General features: G+C 39.2%; 1 protein-coding gene across 1 annotated transcript in view; it reads right to left on the minus strand.

Annotated features, from left to right (window-relative positions):
* Window positions 1–21,830, minus strand: part of clcn1b (chloride channel, voltage-sensitive 1b) — a 91,486-nt gene that overhangs the window by 12,777 nt on the left and 56,879 nt on the right. The window contains exons 9-16 of the mRNA XM_057833334.1: window positions 17,234–17,318; window positions 17,054–17,155; window positions 13,798–13,882; window positions 9,805–9,960; window positions 4,310–4,379; window positions 4,080–4,190; window positions 1,806–2,019; window positions 1,603–1,736 (exon numbers count right to left, since the gene is read on the minus strand). Of these exons, the coding sequence (XP_057689317.1) occupies window positions 1,603–1,736; window positions 1,806–2,019; window positions 4,080–4,190; window positions 4,310–4,379; window positions 9,805–9,960; window positions 13,798–13,882; window positions 17,054–17,155; window positions 17,234–17,318 (957 nt within the window). The remainder of the gene's footprint in view (window positions 1–1,602; window positions 1,737–1,805; window positions 2,020–4,079; window positions 4,191–4,309; window positions 4,380–9,804; window positions 9,961–13,797; window positions 13,883–17,053; window positions 17,156–17,233; window positions 17,319–21,830) is intronic.

The following is a 21,830-nucleotide window of genomic DNA, read 5'->3' on the forward strand; positions in this document are numbered from 1 at the left end:
TTCTATTTTTTATTTTATATTGCCTTTCAAGATGACATGTCAACGGACCCTTTAAAGGGACATAGACAGAAATCAATTAATATAAGCTGGTAAACATTAGCATTTTATAGCATTTAAGCTAGCGGACGTTTGCTATGCAAGTTAGCCAAGTGTTGTAAACGTTAGCACTATATAGCATCTAAGCTAGCGGACTTTTGGTATGCAAGTTAGCCAATTGCAACAACTGGCTAACTTGCTAAACTTAGCTTAAATGCTATATAATGCTAATTTTTACCATATAGTTTCTGGTGTGCACCAGATTGTTTCTGGTGCGCACCAGGTTGCTTAAATTTATTTTATTTCTGTCAATGTCCCTTTAGGGATTCCGTATATTTACTAAACCAAAAACTACCGTAACTGGTGTGCACCAGATTGTTTTGTAGTGCGCACCAAAAACAATCTGTTAAACATTAGCATTATATAACATTTAAGCTAGCTCTATGCAAGTTAGCCAATTGTTCTTTTTTGTACTTAAACGTCCTCATTTATTTATTTTTTAAAAATATCGTTTGAGGCTTAAGCTCATGCGGTAGTTGAGTCCAAGATTGAAGTAAAGCTCAAATAAATTCTGTTTTATCATTCTTAGCGTGCAGAAACTGCTGGTGTCCGATGCGCGCCTGAGCTTTTCCTCAAACGATATTAAAAAAATAATAATAATAATAAATGAGGATCTTAACAATTAGCTAACTTGTATAGCAAAAGTCCGCTAGCTTGACGGCTATAAAATGTTAATTTTTACTAAATTGTTTCTGGTGCGGACTCGATTGTTTATAGTGTGCACCAAATACTATCTGGTGCGCACTAGATGGTTTAAATTTATTTTATTTCTGTCGTCCCTTTCGGGGCTCTGTACATGTTTGTTCTTGGTGTTGGATTTTAGCAAATAAATTTACAGTACAGTACAGTAACAATCTGGTAAACATTAGCATTATATAACATTTCAGCGAGCTCTATGCAAGTTAGCCAAGTGTTCTTTTTTGTACTTAGATCCTCATTTATTTATTCATTTTTTTAAAATATCGTTTCGCGCCGATTGTTTCTAGTGCGCATCACATACTATCTGGTGCGCACTAGATGGTTTAAATTTATTTTATTTTTTTGCCGTTGTCCCTTGAGGATCTCCATACATATCTGTTCTTAGTATTGGACTTTATCAAGTAAATCCCCCCCCCCCAAAATGTGACTAATATTCTAGTGGGATATATATGTTTTTTTTGCTCTTCATTGTGCATTTTATGGCTGGCGGGACTTATACTCAGGTGCAACTTATAGTCCGAAAAATACGGTAATCAAAATTGGTAAAAATATGAAGCCTAGGAAAAAAATACAGTAGCTACACAGTATTCTGCATGGTAAAAGTGAACCTTCCCGACACAAATTGTGTCACTGCTTTTCTGAGAAAAGCGCTAGTAATGTTATCTAATGAACAAGCATTTAGGCTCTAAACATTATTTGTGTGTGGCCATAACGCTTTGGCCTAGGGGGCGGGACTAAGAGAACAACCCACTGTCCCTACTGTGAAACATGGATAAGACTCAATTATGATCTTCAAATTGCCCTAACCTTTGGAGTCAACGAGAGGGATGGTTTTCAGTGTAGTAGTCTCCAGCAGATGATTCAGTTCCCGATAAGTTGAGTGTGACGACAAGAACTTCACCTTGCGCACCATGATGTCCTCCACAAAGATATTGTACTTGCTGAAAAAACAGACAAAAATAAACACTACTATCCCTGTAAAGCTCCTAACATTTGGATACCCGCTTTACCTGATATGCCCGAGGGCCAGCTCAGGCAAGTATGGCAGCTTCTTCACCTGAATGATGGAGTCATAGAGCGAAGGCTGCAGACCTTGGGCCACCATGTTGGCTAGAATGACCGCCACCATCATGGGCAAGATGTGGGAGATCTGACCCGTTAGCTCGAAGCAGATCACCGCGGTGGAAACGGTGTGGGTGACAGCCCCTGTCATGGCGGCCGCGCCTGGTGGAGAACATAGATGTGGTATCATGCATTTAGATTTAAACTGTGGGTGCTTAATCAGACTTCACTATCAGTTGATGGGAAACGGGGGGGGGCGGAGCCACTCCGTAGGGGGCCTATTTTCAAAAACTTAATATTCAAATATTTCCAAAACCAAAGCCGCTGGAGACCTAAAACCAAAGCAGGCACCTCCCTTAGGCATATATGAGTCTTTATGTGCAGCGGCATCAAAAAATTCAGAGTCGTTCCCTAATAAAATACAAATGATTATTTTTTAAGTATAACATGACATGGCTATAAAATTCTTAGATTTTACACCAGATGTACAAAAACAACCAAATGCAGAGATAATCCCCTATGATAATCAATAGCAATATTTAACATATCATTTAAGTTTTTGCCCAAAATAGCGATTTAGTGCAATTTTTAAATAAGTTTTGAACAGCTAATAAATCTCACATTTTCACATCAGAAACTTAATACTTGGGGAAAGCCTGCAGAATCATCTTAATTTCAAAGCAAATTTTTGCATTTTTTAATAGACAATCAAAACTTATTTAAGTTCAATTCCGATGTCACTATTGCCTCAGCACTTTTTGCCGGCTATCTGGCCCTCGTCGTCTTTAGATTGAAATGTAACATAAAATGAAAGATGTAAAAGCCGATTTTTTTTGTGTGTGGACGCAGAAATGTCTCAACTTCTAGTTTTTTCCCCAAAACAACGGGAAGTTGGCGGGAAATTACCTGATTATTTGAATGTAAAGTTACGCTATTGTGTATAGATACAAAAACCAACATGGCGGCCATGACGAAACAAAGAGCTTTTTAAATTGAAAATTCTTCTAAATAAATGCGTAAATCCCAGATTTTGTATACATACAGTATCAACGTAAAAAAGAAAAAAAACCAAACCAAAAAAGTTATTTTCATTTTATGTAAATATTTCAAGTTACGCTAATTTTTTCCATTCCATTTTTTTTTCACAACATCCTAAAGTGCATGCATGGTGCTATTTTATATATCGTATTGGCCCGAATATAAGACGGCCCTGATTATAAGAGGACGCCCTCTTTTTCAAAACTCAAGTTGTAAAAAAGACTTTTTGAACACCAAATTAGTTTTCATACAGAAAATAATTACAGTACATCTGAAACATAATTATAACAATATATTTGAGAGAAAAAGCATGTTATTTTGCCTCATTCAAATCTTAATATCTGAACATTCAAATATGTAAAGTGCAATCACATTCGTAAATGAATGGCTTCTTATTTTTGAAATGTAAATAAACCAATCTATTGTGATAAAACAACAAAATTGCAATAACTGCATTAACCATCAAAGTGAAGTCTAACTGTAACGGCAGTCATGAAACAAATCTGAATAAGGAAAAACAGTGCAATAAAATAATGCAAACTGGTTAAACTTGAGAGTAGCTGAGATCTGTAAAGACAGAACATCGCTTCAATGATATCTGGCGCCATCTTGCATCGTGAATGGGAATAGTGTCTAGAATATAAGACGACCCCCACTTTTTCAGTCTTATTTCAATGCAAAAAACACTGTCTTATAGTCGGGCCAATACGGTAATAACTAACTTGAACCCTCAACCAAATCACTCTTGAGACACTCCTGCTTGTATGCACTAAAACCTTTGTCCTATTTCCACCTAAATCCAGCGTTAGAACACCGCGTGTGTTTGAGTTTATTGCAGTAAAAGCTACCACAACGCTCTGCCTGGCCTGGCCCCCTACGGGAAGCCATGCCGCAATGTCTGTAAGAGCCATCTCGTAAACTGATAGTGAGGGAAATTAAATTGATCTGTTTGACCAGCACCCCCCAATAAACAAAAATAATTTCATAAACCTGTTTTACATGAGGAAAAAAATGCATTGAATACCAGTATATCATTGTGCAGAATTTAATGCTGTAACACTCTTTTAGCAATACTATTTTGGTAATTGACTTTATAAGGGGTTGTCAGTTCTCCGTGGGAGGCCATATTTCATTTTCCAACACAAGGTCAAGCACAAAGGACAACAGGGAAGGCCGCGACTGACCAATGACGGCGTACCCTCCCGGCAGGATGCGGTACACAATTCCATCAAATAGGATTCCATTTGGGAACAGAGTGGCCATGATCTCCCCTACGAGGCGACCAAAAGCGGCTCCTAGAGGAGCGAGATAAGGCACGCTGGTGAAGACAAACCAAAGAAGCTGCTGAAGGTCAGCAGGCAAAAAGTACACTTGCAATAATAAAAAGCAAAACAGAAATCCTAAATCCTCTTACCTAATATGAACACTGGCATGAAGGCGCCTGAGGGGATGGGCATGGTTGTGGAAACCGCTGACATCCAGAACTGAGACACAAAAACGGGATCAGGGAAGGATGGAGAGCAATCCCAGAGGTTTTTCCCTCATCATTGTGTACACACTCACTTAGACACGCTCCAATAGCTACACCTGCATAATCTAATGGCAGAGCTGGATCCAAATTTCAAACAGCACAGAGATCATTTATTACGCATATTAACATAAACATTACATGCTTTTTGTATTATTATCCATAATTATGCTTTTACTTGTGCTCATTGTTCAAATATGAGCAACGATTGTGTTAATCATTTTTAATGTTTATTTTATAATTCATTTCATGTTTTAATGTACAATAAGAACTGTAATTATGTTAGTTGTGCATGTAAGGTATATTTCAATTTATCTGCCTACAGCTCTTCAAGAGAGAAAAAAAATCAACTTAAAAGATGCCATTTCTAGAGAAATTGTGTGGGGATGCTTTGCTCTTCCATGGGTCACTACTTCCTGTTAATTTTGGGGTATCTTCAGGTCACTCCTTGTGCAAGTGGATTGTTTTTTGCAGGCTTCCCCTCCAGACAACTACCGTAATTTTTGGACAATAAGGCGCACCTGACAATAAGCCGCCAAAACGACAATTGTTCATAGATAAGATATACTGGACTATAGACCCTACCCACGTGACGTCACAACTCCGCTCTCCTGAATGGTACCGCCCACTTGTCCGTCAAAACATAGTGTTAACCTGTTACGGCTACGTACATTTCTCCTATTTACGGCGTGTTTTTCTGCTCCTTAACATTAATAATCAAAATGGTGAAGGCGTGTGTGGCTGTTGGTTGCACTAAAAGAGAAGCTGGAAGGAGAGACTTGAAGTTTTACCGTATTCCGAGGGATCCAAAGAGGAGAGCGAAATGGACGGCTGCAATTCGACGTGAAAACTGGGCACCAAAAAATCACCACAGACTATGTAGTAGTCATTTTATATCCGGTAAGATGCATTTAAGATATACTTAGAGGGTTTTGGGCTGACAAATAACCACAATTAAGATCATTGCGAGGCTAATCGCCGACAACATACGACGTAGTACGACATAGTTTCAAATTCAAGATGTTTGTGACTTCCCTTTCTTCCACCATCGTTATTTTTTGAATAATATTTAGCTGGTACCAAGTGAAAGAAACTGGCCTCGTCTACGGGGCTGACAAATAACCACAATTAAGATCATTGCTAGGCTAATCGCCGACAACATACACGTATGTATGTAGTGAGAGTGCTATCGCTAAACCATATAAACATTAAAAGCCTTAACTCCATTGACAAACGACATGAAATACATTAGACTTGACAGTGGATGTTAGCAATAACAAAAGATTTTGAATTGAAAATTTCGTAACTCACCTTTCCAAGCACAAGATAGATTCCTGCCGAATTTTCGTGGACGAGGACCTGTTTCACCCAACCAGCAACGAAGTATTTATAAGCCTCCAAGCTCTTGAAGTTTTTCAAATTTTCGTGAGAATAGGCTGATTTTGTGTGGACAAGGTAATTGTAAATATCAGCGTAGCAGATGTCAGGCAGACAGGGCGAAGACAGTGGGTCGAAAAACATCGATTTGGGCATCAAATATGGATCTGGCGACTGTATAGAACGAAGCTTTTCCACATAACGCCTTTTATGCAACACATCCAGTGAGTTTACGGCATCAGAAAGCACCGGGTCTTCCATGAAATGCATTTTAAATTCCTCGATCAATTGAAAACAATGCTAATACAGAGGCAAAATGACGGACAAGTGGGCGGAACCACACAGCAAGCACGTGGTTTTGTGACGTCGGTGGGTAGGGTATATAAGCTGCAGCTGTCCTCACTGTATTATGGGACATTTAAATCAAAAGATATTAACCGGTAACATTTTATTCAACAGCGGTATCATAAGATTAAGTGAACCACTATGACGCTTTGAACCAATTGGCTGCAAGGCTTCATTGCTTCATGAAGCTTCATTTGGCCATTACTGCTCCCTTAGAGGGAGACAGTAAACATCCGCTGCCACCTGCTGTCAACACTGTTGTCGTCCAACATGCCGCCTAGCATGCATTGCAGCGCTACAGATTTAAATAACAATCAAAATTCATGTTCTGTGCTAATTATTTTTTCATTTACTGTTCCAAATGTTTCATTAATTGCTAGTTATGGTATTTGGTATATCTTTATTTGACAGTGGCGCCATAATACCATTATAATTAAGACATGACACTGCCATGAGCATTAATGAATGCTTATGACGAATGTCATTTTGTGTCATCCGTCAAATGATTTCCCTTCTGAATGGATGTAAAAGATCCGAGCTAGAGATAAATGGAATTAGTGACATTTTTTTTTTTTTTTTAGCAACCAATCAGTTAAAAAATCTCCCTTCACTTCACTCCACTATACAACAAATCCCCCACTTCCCTTTGGAAAAACTCTCACAAATTCATCCATGTCCAAGTTATTTGTTATAGACCTCTAATAGGGGTGCGCCATCTTAGGCACCTCACGATTCGATTCGATTATGATTCAGGGTGCTAGGATTCGATTTTTGAACGATGATCCCGGTACTGACAATGACCACGGTTATCGCGATTATCGATGCATTGTACATTACTGATTAATAAAGTAACCAAACAAATTTATGTCCATTATTTATTTAAAATATCCTTATGATTCAACAGGAACAATGGAAACATGCCCATACAACAAAAAGCTGCCCTTAAGCTGTTTATTTATTTATTTATGTTTTTACAAGAAAGCGCAAAAACATTAACCATTTTAAAGGGAGTACTTATTTCTCTCAGCAATATAATACAATTTACACTAGTGGAATGAATTCCACATTTTCTGGACACAAAGTGTCTTTAGAAATAAGACTTGTTTTAACCAATATACTTTGTTTCCACAGTGTTACCTCCCTTGTGTAACCCTTGGAGTGACAGGTGGAAATCACAACTGCTCTTGATCACTTTTGACTTGTGGCGTTTATTGCCGAGCACATAAAAAAGTCCGGCAGCCTCCAGCATCGACACACACACACACACTCATTACAGTGCGTGCACTTGCTTCTCTCCCTGCCTGCCCACACGCACACACGCCTATCGGCTCCCAGGCAGCACTTCCAACAACAGATGTCTGTACTATTTCGTATGTTTATAGTGTTACCGCTGTACTTAATCATTGTTTTACACGTTCTGCAAATGAAATACACGTTAGCGAATTAGCTAATAAGCCTAGCGCTCGCCGCTAACTATTAACATCTCAAAAACAACAACAATAAAGGCTAAACAGTACAAGAGGGTTCGTGTACTCACCTCTTATAGACGCACACAGTTCTTAGGACAATTTTCGATTGAAATGCCTTAAAACTACTGCTGGACATCTGAAAGACAAGGAGCAATGAACTACCTCTCTTCCCCTCTCGCTCTAAAAAATAACTTGCGCACAAAAACGCGACCTGGCGTGCATGCCTGTCTCATACACAAATTTATTTTCCAGTCTTTTAAAAAGGAGTACATCTCTCTACCAGTAACCGGGAGCATCCATCATAACGTTGTGCGTGCGTCCGTTAACGGTGTCCGGGCGGCAGACGTGTCTTTAATTTCGTTCCGCTACGAGCGGCTATCATAAAGTTATGAGGGAAAATCATCGTTTTTGAACCTTTATGAATCGTAATCGAATGAGGCGAATTTACATTTCTCTTTGTGAGCTGTAGCAAGCTGGAGTGGATAAAAATTAAGATGGCTTTGTAAAAACTGCTGAGATTTAATGAAACAAAGCAGTGCAGAAGTACAGTCTGGGGCGGAGCTTTATATAGGGATCTGTCAAACACCGGCCTGTCACGTGAAGTGGACATGGACTTATTTCTGTGCTTGTTGTGACTGGGAAAACGCAACTGCTTCTTCAAAGTCTACCCACGCCGTGGCCACACTGAAACCTGATACCACATTGTCTGGTGACGTCTAGGCTCATTAATATACTAACTAGGGTAGTTCCGATCATGTTTTTTTGCACCGATCCGATCCCGATCGTTTTAGTTTGAGTATCTGCCGATCCCGATATTTCCCAATCCGATTGCTTTTTTTTGCTCCCGATTTAATTTCAATCATTCCCGATAATTTTTCCCGATCATATACATTTTGGCAATGCATTAAGAAAAAAATGAATAAAACTCGGACGAATATATACATTCAACATACAGTACATAAGTACTGTATTTGTTTATTATGAAAATAAATCCTCAAGATGGCATTTACATTATTAACATTCTTTCTGTGAGAGGGATCCACGGATAGAAAGACTTGTGACTTTGTATATTGTGACTAAATTTTGCCATCTAGTGTATTTGTTGAGCTTTCAGTAAATGATACTGTGGCCATCCCAAATGCATGATGGGACGTGGAACCATGACTGTGCGTCGTGTTACCAATTGATATATCGTCTATGCATTGGGAAATAACTTAAGGTGTTAAGACAAACATCAATTGCCACCTTGCTTCCCGACATTGCTTCCCATGATATTTCTATTCATAGGGAGATGGATTGCAAGCCTTTAGCCAATTAAAAAAAGGCTCCAAAGGCTGCCAAAATTCCCTCTACTCATTTCGCGCTGCCTTTTATCTCTCTATATAGGTATAACGGCGTCATTACAGATTGAGCGCAACAATGAGTGAGAGGGTCGTGCAGCGCATACATTAATTGTGTTAAATATTTTAACGTGACACATTTTTTAATAAATTAATTGCCGACGTTATCGGGATATTTTTGATAACCCTACTTTAAGACTAAACTAAAGACTCTGGATTAGTGTAACATATTATGTCTGTAACGTTGAATACAATTAGAAAACGATTTAATTGAAATATATATATATATATTAAAAAAAGGCATGGCCGATATTTTTTTGCCGATGCCGATACTTTGAAAATAACGTGATCGGACCCGATCGATCGGGACATCTCTAATACTAACAGTGATTGAATGTTTACTGGGGGCCGTGCGCGATTTACTGTGCCCGCGCGCTGACCATCCTATGATCAATACACACACAGCAGAGGCAAAGATAGATCAGACAGAACTGATACTATATTGTCTTCGTGTACCCTTTTCGGCTGATTTTTTTTCCACTACAGCAGATTAATCTGTCAATTTATAATGTAATAATTTTGTGAGTATTTTAAAAATGTGCTTTCTCAACTTCAAATAGTTTGATTTGAGGGGGCAAGACATTTATTTGAGGGAGCCCTGCCCCCTTCTTGCCCCTGTGTAGAGCCGGCTTCGCAGCACCCCCTAAGTTCCACTCCGAATGAGGATCAGAATATGCAAAAAAATGTTGTACTGTAGTTACTTATTTATATTAGAAAAAATGTCACATTTAAATTTTACCATATGTTCTGACCTGTGAGTGTGTATCGTTTTCACAGATGAATTGCTCACCTTCATGAAGAGGAAGAGGATGAGGATGACGAAAACGCTGACCTGCGGGTGCAGCCACACGGTCGAGCGACCCAGGCCAGGCGGAGGGGAGGATGCTGAGATTTTGGTCCAGGTGAAGTTGTCGAACAGCGAGTTGATGCACTCTCTGGGCATGAGCTGCCACAGAAGGGAGGAAGGAAGAAAGCAGTCCAAGTGGGGGCATGTAAAAGGCCAAAACTCATCTCGTAGAAAGGTTAAATTTAATAAAAATGCAGAGGAGCGCTGCACTTTATCATTGTGCAAATTGGCAAAGGAAATGACAAAAGAAAAAATATGTTATAGTAACTTCACAATGAATTCGACCATTCATTTTCTATAGGACTTTTCTTAATTAGGGTTACAGGTGTGCTGGATTGGTTGCCAGCCAATCGCAGCAAATATATGGTAAAAGCTTGGAATGGTTTGATAGCATGCATTTCCATTTGTTTTAAGTATGAAAAATGATTTTGAGTTATAAGTAGGGTTGTTCCGATCATGTTTTTTTGCTCCCGATCCGATCCCGATCGTTTTAGTTTGAGTATCTGCCAATCCCGTTATTTCCCGATCTGATTGCTTTTTTTTTTGCTCCCGATTCAATTCCAATCAATCCCGATAATTTTTCCCGATCATATACATTTTGGCAACGCATTAAGAAAAAAATGAATAAAACTCGGACGGATATATACATTCAACATACAGTACATAAGTACTGTATTTGTTTATTATGACAATAAATCCTCAAGATGGCATTTACATTATTACCATTCTTTCTGTGAGAGGGATCCACGGATAGAAAGACTTGTGACTTTGTATATTGTGACTAAATATTGCCATCTAGTGAATTTGTTGAGCTTTCAGTAAATGATACTGTAGCCATGCCCAAAATCATGATGGGAAGTGGAACCATGACTGTGCGTAGTGCTACCAATTGATATATCTTCTCTGCGTTGGGAAATAACATAAGGTGTTAAGAAAAAGATCAATTGCTACCTTGCTTCCCCACATTGCTTCTCATGATATTTCCAATCATAGGGAGAGGGATTCTAAGGCTTTAGCCAATTAAAAAAAGGCTCCAAAGGCTGCCAAAATTCACTCTACTCATTTTACGCTGCCACTTATCTCTCTATATAGGTAAAACGGCGCCATTACAGATTGAGCGCGACAATGCGTGAGTGGGTCGTGCAGCGCATGCATTAATTGCATTAGATATTTTAACGTGATACATTTTTTTAAAAATTAATTACCGCCGTTATCGGGATAAATTTGATAACCCTACCTTAAGCCTAACTACATACATACATACATTTAAATACAATTAGAAAACGATTTAATTAAAAAATATATATATATTAAAAAAGGCATGGCCGATATTTTTTGCCGATTCCTATACTTTGAAAATGACGTGATCGGGGACATCTCTAGTTATAAGCATTTTGAGTGAAGGGTGTGCTTGTTAGACATATCTCTGCCATTGAGGGTGCTAGACGTCCAATTCATTTGGACTGGGAGGGCAGGCATCACTGCCAATCCTCCCAGTCCAAATGAATTGGACATCTATCGCCCTTAATAGCAGCAAAATGGGAACCTCCACTGCAGGAAAATGAGTGTTTTAAAAAATTGCATTATTAGAGATTTCCACTGGAGGCTTGTTTCAAAATGGTTAAAAAAATTCACGATATAACCTTGAAAAAAAGCCTGGTACAAATTTATATTTGGTCAATATCGCAACACAGTTCCTTCACGACAATTGTATAGGGAGGTGATATTTTTGGGACCAAAATCTTTGAAAAAGCTTTGAATCAATTGGTGGCAAAGCTTCCCAAGAAGCTTCCCAATGAAGCTTCTTGAAGCAATGAAGCTTTGCCGCTTCCAAAGAAGCTTCCCAATGAAGCTTCTTGAAGCAATGAAGCTTTGCCGCTATTTGGTTCAAAGCTTCATTGCTTTAAGAAGCTTCATTGGGCTGTAACAGCGCTGTAAACACAAAAAGTATATTTCAGGCCACGTTCACACCCCAGGATGTCATGACTAATTTAGCTTTTTTGTTAATTGTGTAGCAGTTCATATTATATATATATATATATATATATATATATATATATATATATATATATATATATATATATATATATATATATATATATATATATATATATATATATATATATATATATGACTTGCAGTATGAACGGAATGCGGCCATGACTTACATGTTTACGTAAGTAAATATGGTCTTTGATTTGATGCTACTGTAGCCCAATGAAGCTTCTTGAAGCAATGAAGCTTTGAACCAATTGGTGGCAAAGCTTCCCAAGAAGCTTCCCAATTAAGCTTCCTGAAGCAATGAAGCGTTGCCGCCAATTGGTTCAAAGCTTCATTGCTTCAAGAAGCTTCATTGGGCCATCAATACATGGGCCAACAAATGTTTTAAACTTTGGCGGTACACATTTGAGTTAACTCCATTTATGTCCAGCTCGGGTCTTTTACTTCCATTCAGAAGTGGGTCTTTTACTTCCATTCAGAAGTGAGATCTTTTGCCGGATGACACAAAATGTTTTCTGTCATAAGCATTGATTAATGCTCATGGCAGTGTCTTATCATCATTATGATAGTCTTATGAGTCTTATGGGACCACTATCAAATAAAGAGTTACAAAATAACATAACTAGCAATTAATGAAACAACTGGAACAGTAACTGAATAAATAATTAGCTCAAAACATGAATTTTGATTGTTATTTACATCTGTAGCGCTGCAATACATGCTAAGAGGCATGTTGGACGACAACAGTGTTGACAGTAGGTGGCAGCAGAGGTTGACTGTCTCCCTCAAGGGAGCATTGATGGATCAATGAAGCTTCTTGTAGCAATGAAGGTTTGAACCAATTGGCGGCTAAGCTTCATTGCTTCAAGAAGCTTCATTGGGAAGCTTGTTGGGAAGCTTCTTGAAGCAATGAAGCTTTGCCGCCAATTGGTTCAAAGCTTCATTGCTTCAAGAAGCTTCATTAGGCCATCAATACATGGGCCAACAAATGTTTTAAACTTTGGCGGTACACATTTGAGTTCACTCCATTTATGTCCAGCTCGGGTCTTTTACTTCCATTCAGAAGTGAGATCATTTGCCGGATGACACAAAATGTTTTCTGTCATAAGCATTGATTAATGCTCATGGCAGTGTCTTATCATCATTATGATAGTCTTATGAGTCTTATGGGACCACTATCAAATAAATAGTTACAAAATACCATAACTAGCAATTAATGAAACAACTGGAACAGTAACTGAATAAATAATTAGCTCAAAACATGAATTTTGATTGTTATTTACATCTGTAGCACTGCAATGCATGCTAAGAGGCATGTTGGACGACAACAGTGTTGACAGTAGGTGGCAGCAGAGGTTGACTGACTCCCTCAAGGGCGTCAGTCATTGATGGCCCAATGAAGCTTCTTGTAGCAATGAATTTATTGATGAATTGATTCATGGGGGTTCATTTGGTCATATGACAGTCTTACAATGCCACCGTCAAATAAAGTGTTACGGTTAATATCTTTTGGTGGAAATATCCCATCATACTGCGAGGACGGCTGCGGCTTACAGTCCATCGCGGCTTATCTATGAACAAATGCCGTTTCTGTGTCAAATTTGGTGGGTGGCGGCTTATAGTCAGGTGCGCCTTATAATATGGAAATTATGGTAAATCAATGGACAGCGACAACACAGACCTCCATGTTTATTACATTAGCACTTCTCTCTTGTAATTTTCTACATCTATGCACGTAGGTGTCTATTATTAGTCCTCTACGCACGTGCAAAAATTTTCGGGCCGCGACTGAATATGGTAGTTTGAATGGCTTAGTGACATCAAAAAGAGTTTGTCCACTTCTTTTTATACAGTCTATGACGGCAGCATATGAGTTAATCAAGGCTATTAGTGTTCAATTTAAAGAAACACATAATGAACATGATTTTTCCTCACCTCACCAGCCATAAACTGTCCAAATCCAGGAGGAAAGGTGAAGGTGGCGATAATCAGCGTGACTGCGCCTGGATAGATCAATCGACTGGACACACAGACAAACACACAGTTGCCATTTCATATTAAAAAAACAGCCAGATTAACTTAAAGAGACACACAGTGATCATCTCTTTTGTGCCTGCCTCTTTAACGGTGGAGATGAGTGCTTCCAGATTGTCGGGCCCCAGAGGAGCAGACATTGAGTGAATACTTTGCCAAAAGGTTATTAAAGCTCTCCTGCTTTCCGCCACCAGGAGACTGATGAGCTCATGGAGGAAATAACTAGATTGATGTCGGCGCATGAGGCAGCCAGAAGTTTGGCTGCGATTGGAAATTTGAGAATCACTGGTGAACGGAGCTACGATCTCGTACATTTTTTGGCTAATCAGCACTGCTATTGTGACGGGGTTGGTCATCACACGGCATGGATGTGACACTTGCTATAACTCGACCACTAGAGGGCGGTGTTGCGTGATATCAATGTTGAAATGATTAGAATTGTACTGCATAGGCAAGTTCATAAGGAATTCTTGTTAGCTCATTTGCTCCCAAAAACGTATAAATATGTTCTATTTGTAATTGCTTCAGTCTCCCAAAAACAAATTTATACGTCTTTTGCGTTGTTTTTTTTTTTTTTTTTTTTTTTTTTGACAAGAGGCATTTATAGGTTCCGATCTATCTAAAATATAATGCACAAAGCTCAAAACCCATTTTAAAGCAATAAAACTGGCCACTGGAGGTCAGTAGCGCATTTGATAAGAACTCATCTCAGGCCAAGAAAGGAAGTGAAGAAAAATAGTCAGGAAAAGTCGGAGGGATCTTGTGAAGACACGTGAGAATTTGAAAAAAATGTGGAGAACGATCGGGAAAAAAAAGGCAAACGACACTGGAGGAGTGTTTTGAAAAGAAAACGAAACCATCCTAAAAGAAGGATTCAAAAAAATCTATCTTGACGAGACAGACGGTGACGTCCACAACAGCGTCAGGTTCCGCACACGTTCTGCGGAGCTCACGTTGCGTTACTCCTTAGCCCGAGGTTAAAACCAACGATGAAGATGATGAAAAAATTTAGACTGATCTTGATCCGGACTCATCAAATTAGCCACCGGAGCAGCCGACAGCCTTCCCTCTTGTTACAGTGGGGCAAATAAGTATTTTGTCAACCACCAATTATGCAAGTTCTCCTACTTGAAAAGATTAGAGAGGCCTGTAATTGTCAACATGGGTAAACCTCAACCATGAGAGACAGAATGTGGGAAAAAAAACTGATTTTTAAAGAACTTATTTCCAAATTAGAGTGGAAAATAAGTATTTGGTCACCTACAAACAAGCAAGATTTCTGGTTGTCAAAGAGGTCTAACTTATTCTAACGAGGTCTAACGAGGCTCCGCTCGTAAGCAGTATTAATGGCATCTGTTTTAACTCATTATCGGTATAAAAGACACCTGTCCACAATCTCAGTCTGTCAAACTCCACTATGGCCAAGACCAAAGAGCTGTCGAAGGACACCAGAGACAAAATTGTAGACCTGCACCAGGCTGGGAAGACTGAATCTGCAATAGGTAAAACGCTTGGTGTAAAGAAATCAACTGTGGGAGCAATTCTTAGAAAATGGAAGACATACAGGACCACTGATAATCTCCCTCGATCTGGGGTTCCATGCAAGATCTTACCCCGTGGCGTCAAAATGACAACAAGAACGGTGAGCAAAAATCCCAGAACCACACGGGGGACCTAGTGAATGACCTACAGAGAGCTGGGACCACAGTAACAAAGGGTACTATCAGTAACACAATGCGCCGCCAGGGACTCAAATCCTGCACTGCCAGACGTGTCCCCCTGCTGAAGAAAGTACACGTCCAGGCCCGTCTGCGGTTCGCTAGAGAGCATTTGGATGATCCAGAAGAGGACTGGGAGAATGTGTTATGGTCAGATGAAACCAAAATAGAACTTTTTGATAGAAACACAGGTTCTCGTGTTTGGAGGAGAAAGAATACTGAATTGCATCCGAAGAACACCATACCCAATGTGAAGCATGGGGGTGGAAATATCATGCTTTGAGGCTGTTTTTCTGCAAAGGGACCAGGACGACCGATCCGTGTAAAGGAAAGAATGAATGGGGCCATGTATCGAGAGATTTTGAGTGAAAATCTCCTTCCATCAGTAAGGGCATTAAGGATGAGACGTGGCTGGGTCTTTCAGCATGACAATGATCCCAAACACACAGCCAGGGCAACAAAGGAGTGGCTTCGTAAGAAGCATTTCAAGGTCCTGGAGTGGCCTAGCCAGTCTCCAGATCTCAACCCCATTGAAAATCTGTGGAGGGAGTTGAAAGTCTGTGTTGCCCAACGACAGCCCTAAAACACCCCTGCTGTAGAGGAGATCCGCATGGAGGAATGGGCCAAAATACCAGCAACAGTGTGAGAAAAGCTTGTGAAGAGTTACAGAAAATGTTTGGCCTCTGTTATTGCCAACAAAGGGTACATAACAAAGTATTGAGATGAACTTTTGGTATTGACCAAATACTTATTTTCCACCATGATTTGCAAATCAATTCTTTAAAAATCAAACAATGTGATTTTCTTTTTTTTTTTTCACATTCTGTCTCTCATTGTTGAGGTTTACCCATGTTGACAATTACAGGCCTCTCTAATATTTTCAAGTGGGAGAACTTGCACAATTAGTGGTTGACTAAATACTTATTTGCCCCACTGTATGTGCGCAAATAGTTCAACAGTTCAATAGTTTAGTTATGTGTAAATAAATTGTTACTTTGCGATCAAAAGCTCTATTTGTCTTGTTGTTTATCTTATTTTGTAAAAGGAAAACATTATTCAGATGTGTGGGATGTAACTAAAGCAAAAATAGCTGTGTATAAGTCAAAGTTATGTTTGAAATGTATGCTTTCACAAAAAGCTCAATTTCTCCGTTTTTTTTCAACAGAAATTGGAAAATTGCTCAAACTAAGCTATTTTCTAATGCTGATTTCTAAAGAATGGAAAAAGATATGAACTAAAAAAAAAATCTGCTGAAAGAAGAGAGTCTATTCTTTCTTTTGGTGGGTTCCATGTTTATATAGCAATAGAACAGAATTTTCAGTAGGCCTTGCAAAATCAGTCAAAATCCAGTAAAACGGCCGGGAGTAAAGAGCCTTGCTCCGGTGAAAATGGCTGGGAGTGAATTAGTTAATGCTCCTTATTCGTGCATGTGCTCTTACTGTTTTGTCAGGAAGCGTGTGAGCGCAGTAGGTCTCCTCATGAACAGAACCACCTGTCTGTTCAAGTAGACGAAGAACGCCCCCATGAAACCGCATGATATCCTGAAACCCAAGACACAAATCGCTAGGGTACATTTTCATTTAATTAAATACACACACAAGTGCGCGCACACACTTTACCCGATGATTGCAAATGCTGGCAGCTCCTGCAGGTCGAAAGGGAAATCCATGCGGAAGTTTGTTTTGAAGAGAGCAGTGATTGTGACTGGCGGAGAGAGAAATGACAATTGGAGTGTTTTTCCTCAAAGGGTTACTCAAATACTATCACATGCAGTCTGGACTATTAATTGGTTACCAAAACCAAATCTGATGGCTTTGATTTCATTCTCTCATCTGCTCGCAACCCATTGGAGTCATATTTTCATGTAATCTGGGGATTTCTGTAATGTGATGTTTTAATTAACACTAAAGTCTTCAGATCCTAAATTTATACTGGATTTAGTATTCCCTAGCAATATGGACTTTGACATTTATGTCTGCTCTTATCCGCTGATAAATTAAGTGAAAAATCCCAGGAATGTCTTGCATGTATAAAAAAAGAATGTAAGAAAGTAAATCTGACTAACATTATGCATAATTCCAAGAATATAAAAACAAAAAGGATTAAAATCCTATTGTAGGCAAGGCAAGGCAATGCAAATTTATTTGCATAGCACAATTACACCCAAGGTAATTCAAAGTGCTTAAATACACAAAATCCCCAAAAGCACAAATAAAATTATACATAGTAATCACATTAAAAAGCAAAAGTCATATAACTTGAAATATGAATTATATGGGCAGTTATGAATACATTGTGGTAAATACCGTAATGTTCGCACTGTAAGGCGCACTAAAACAGCGGAACTAAAACACAGTCAGCGCGGTCTTCGAGACGCAATGAGGAACGGACCGGAGTAAATATCATGTTCAACTCATGCCGCTAGATAAAAAAATCTATAATAGCTGACTGCGGCCGACAGCCGCTACAAACAACGCCCAGTTGCTAGTTGCTACAAACATAAGGCCACATACGGCTACTATAGATATCATATACCTGTATGAAGAACTAGATGCAAAATGACAGACGACGGCAGCATGAGAACATCTATTAGAGAACTAGATGCGAAATGACAGACTCGGCCCGCATTAGTAAACAGCTGCCATCTTAAAGCAGTAGACTTCTCTTAAAGGCACTTAAAATACTCCTAAATCGGCAAAAATCTTGACTTGACTCTAGCTTTAAAATATGAAATTATGGAATAACGGGAGCAATTTTAACAACTTGAACGGTTGATTCACAACATTAAATTAATTGAATGTAGTTTAAAGCTGCTGATACAGAAAATTTTATTTACTGTTGTTAACTGTTAACTTGATACTGAAATAGTAGTTTGGTTTAGCCTGAGAAGGTTTTTTAGCAATTTTGGAACTAATGTACAAAACATTAAAAAAAAAAAAAATTTTTAAAGGGGGGGGGGGGGGGATCAATAATCGATTTATAATCGAATCGGAGCCTCTGAATCGTAATTGTAATCGAATCGTTAGGTGCCCAAAGATTCCCACCTCTAATTATGACATGACACTTTCATGAGCATTAATGAATGCTTTTAACAGATGTCATTTTGTGTTATCTGGCAAATAATCTCACTTTTGAATGGATGCAAAAGATCCAAGCTGAACATAAATGGAGTTAGTGACATAATTGGTCAGATGACACTTAATGACATCTGTCATAAGCATTCAGTAAAGCCCATGATGGTGTCATGTCATAGTTATGACTGTCTTATAACAGTCTTATGACGCCACTGTCAAATAAAGCTGGTCAGCTGGTCCAAAACGCAGCAGCAAGACTTTTAACAGGAACCAATAGAAGAGAGCACATCACCCCTTTGCTCCAGGCCCTTCACTGGCTTCCAGTTGAGTTTAGAATTAAATTTAAAATCCTCCTTCTTACATTTAAGACCATTAATGGGTTGGGGCCATCTTATCTCACCGATGCTCTGGTTCCATACCGCCCCAACAGAACACTCCGCTCTCAGAATGCAGGTCTACTGGTAGTTCCCAGGGTTTCCAAAAGTACTGTCGGAGCTAGAGCCTTTAGCCACCAAGCCCATGTTTTATGGAATCAGCTTCCAGCTAATATTAAAGAAGCCGAGATAGTCTGCACATTTAAGATTAGATTAAAAACGTTCCTATTCGACAAAGCTTATGGTCAGGCTAGTTGAAGTCGGAGTAGACTCACAGTTTAGTCTAAGCTGCACTCGAAGCTATAATGCTGGGGGAAGTACAGCCACTGAGTTCTAGCTCCTTTTTCTCACTCTACCTACCACTTGTCTTACTTTATTTCTATTTTCCAATGTTAATATCTAGTGGTCTAGTCTCTTCATCACTAGTCATCCGGTGTCCCCTTTCCTCCCTCCCCTCTGGGGAGGGGCTATTTTTCAGCTGCAGCCTCCTGACTGTCCGGACCCCTGGCTGGATGGACATCCTCGTTGCTACCCCCGTCTCATCTGGCTTGATGGACCTCTTCTTGTTCCTTTACTCAACTGCATCTTTACGGACTGTAACTTCGCCTGCTAATTCCCATTAGCAGTCCTGGGGCTTCCTGTCTGTCCGTCCTGGGGGTGGATCTCTCCTGACTGTGGTACTCCCCAAGGTTTCTCATTTTCTCCCAAAGACTGGAGTTTTTGGAGTTTTTCCTTGCCGACATGGAGGGTCTAAGGATGGGGGATACCCAGGACTTGAACTTTATTTATTCATCTTTGTTGCTTCATTTGCTGTTTCTGATTGTGTATCATATTGCCTCTGCAAAGCCCTTTGAGACAACCTTGTTGTGATCCAGGGCTATACAAATAAAATTGAATTGAATTGAATTAAAGTGTGACTTATTAACCCAAATAAATAAACAAATAAGCCCCACTGGACTATAAACTGCAGGATTCAAAATGAAGGAACAAAGTTGCAGCTTATAGTCCAAAAATTAGGGTAGTAGCGTTTTTAGCCCCGATTTAAAGGAGCTAACGGTTTGAAAGCTTCAAGTAACTCAATCCAGATGTAAGGAATAGCTATATCTATACTACGCTATGCAGTATATACATAAATGGAACTTTGTCTGTGTATGTGTGTGTCCGTGAGTGTTTGGTCCCTATTGACTCCAAAACGACTGGGCGGATTTTGACAAAATTTTACACAGTTGTGCTTTATGCTTCTGGAAGTATTCATAGATGGATTTGATCTGTGTAGGCCTCCATTTAGTGCAGAAAATTACTAAAAAAATTAGCATAGAAAATCCCTGATTGTGGAGGATTTTGATCAAGAGACGCGTCTCTTGCGATTGCAATGTCGCAGTTGGCTTTCAAACTTTCAGGTTCATGTGAAAATTTAAATGTGTTGTGACGATACGTTGTGGCTTCGAGTACTCCACAAGACGCTACCGTTTTCCGGAATATTAGTAAGGGATTCATGTCTGCTTGATATTCATACTTCAGAGACTCTTATTTATTATGTGTTACGCCCACAACGGTTCATGCATAGTTGTGACAACCATGACTGGGAGTGGTGGTTGCCCTTGTTCTGGTGTTTTCTGTTCAATAATGACAGCACAAGAGCAGACAGTGTGAAACAAAAAAACTGTCTCTCTCCTTCTTCTCCACGTCGCTCACCATAATACTGTACACAGTGATGGAAAAGCGATTGCGTATTAACCCCTTTAGGGTGTCCTTTCACTATTACCATAATTTCCCGAATATAAGGCGCACCCGTGTATAACGCGCATCCCAAATTTACTTGTAAAATCTAGGAGAAATTATTGTACCCGTTTATAACGCGCACCCTAATTTTAGCACCAATAAATAGAAGAATACAAGAAAACAGCTTGTGTACAAATACAGAAATGTCATTTTACTGACTGGTGAAACACAGCACAAGCATAGCACATTGGTAGTTCAAAACATTACCATAAACTGACAATATTTACGGTAATAAGATGATTTGACAACTTCTCCAACATACCGGAATCTAGGAGAAAACAAAACGGATGTGACTTTTCTTTTAAAGGCTGCTGTAAAACTTGCTCGTTTCATCATGATGAATAAATGTTTCTTCCATGGGTTGATACGGTAAAATGAAAGTGAGAACGTAAGTCGGAAATCCGTGGGAGCTCATCGATGTCAACACGACAGTAACAATAGGAACTATTGTTATTTGGGTTTGAGTTTCCCGAGGGACAGATATAGTTGACGGACACAGGCTTACGTTTGTTATGGTCCGAGTTGCGGAGCTGCAATAAACGTTGACTCAAATGAGTTCAAGAAACTAAATTCTGTGCTTAACGAAGAGTGAAAAAAGAAGAATTTAACACAGACGAAGTCATTTAGCCGATTAGAGTGAAGTATTACCAAAACAAAATGGTGACGTCACGTACCGTAATGGTCGCCAACGGGTCGCCGCATACGTTTCTTCAACACAACGTGGCCGTGTCAATAAATAAAAAAAAAATCATATATATATTTCTGTCTCCATCCATGTACCCGTTTATAATGCGCACCATGATTTTACAAGTTGATTTTGGGGAAAAAAAGTACGCGTTATATTCGGGAAATTATGGTACTACATTATAGCTGAATCTCTAAGGAAATTGTGTTTTAACTGCCTTTCGGTTGATTTGTATTCACGTTAAACAAACCCGAGCAATGCTGGGCCACACTGCTAGTAGTAACTAAATGCGGCCTCACCC

The sequence above is a fragment of the Corythoichthys intestinalis genome, chromosome 4 (assembly GCF_030265065.1).
Source record: "Corythoichthys intestinalis isolate RoL2023-P3 chromosome 4, ASM3026506v1, whole genome shotgun sequence".
Taxonomy (NCBI): domain Eukaryota; kingdom Metazoa; phylum Chordata; class Actinopteri; order Syngnathiformes; family Syngnathidae; genus Corythoichthys; species Corythoichthys intestinalis.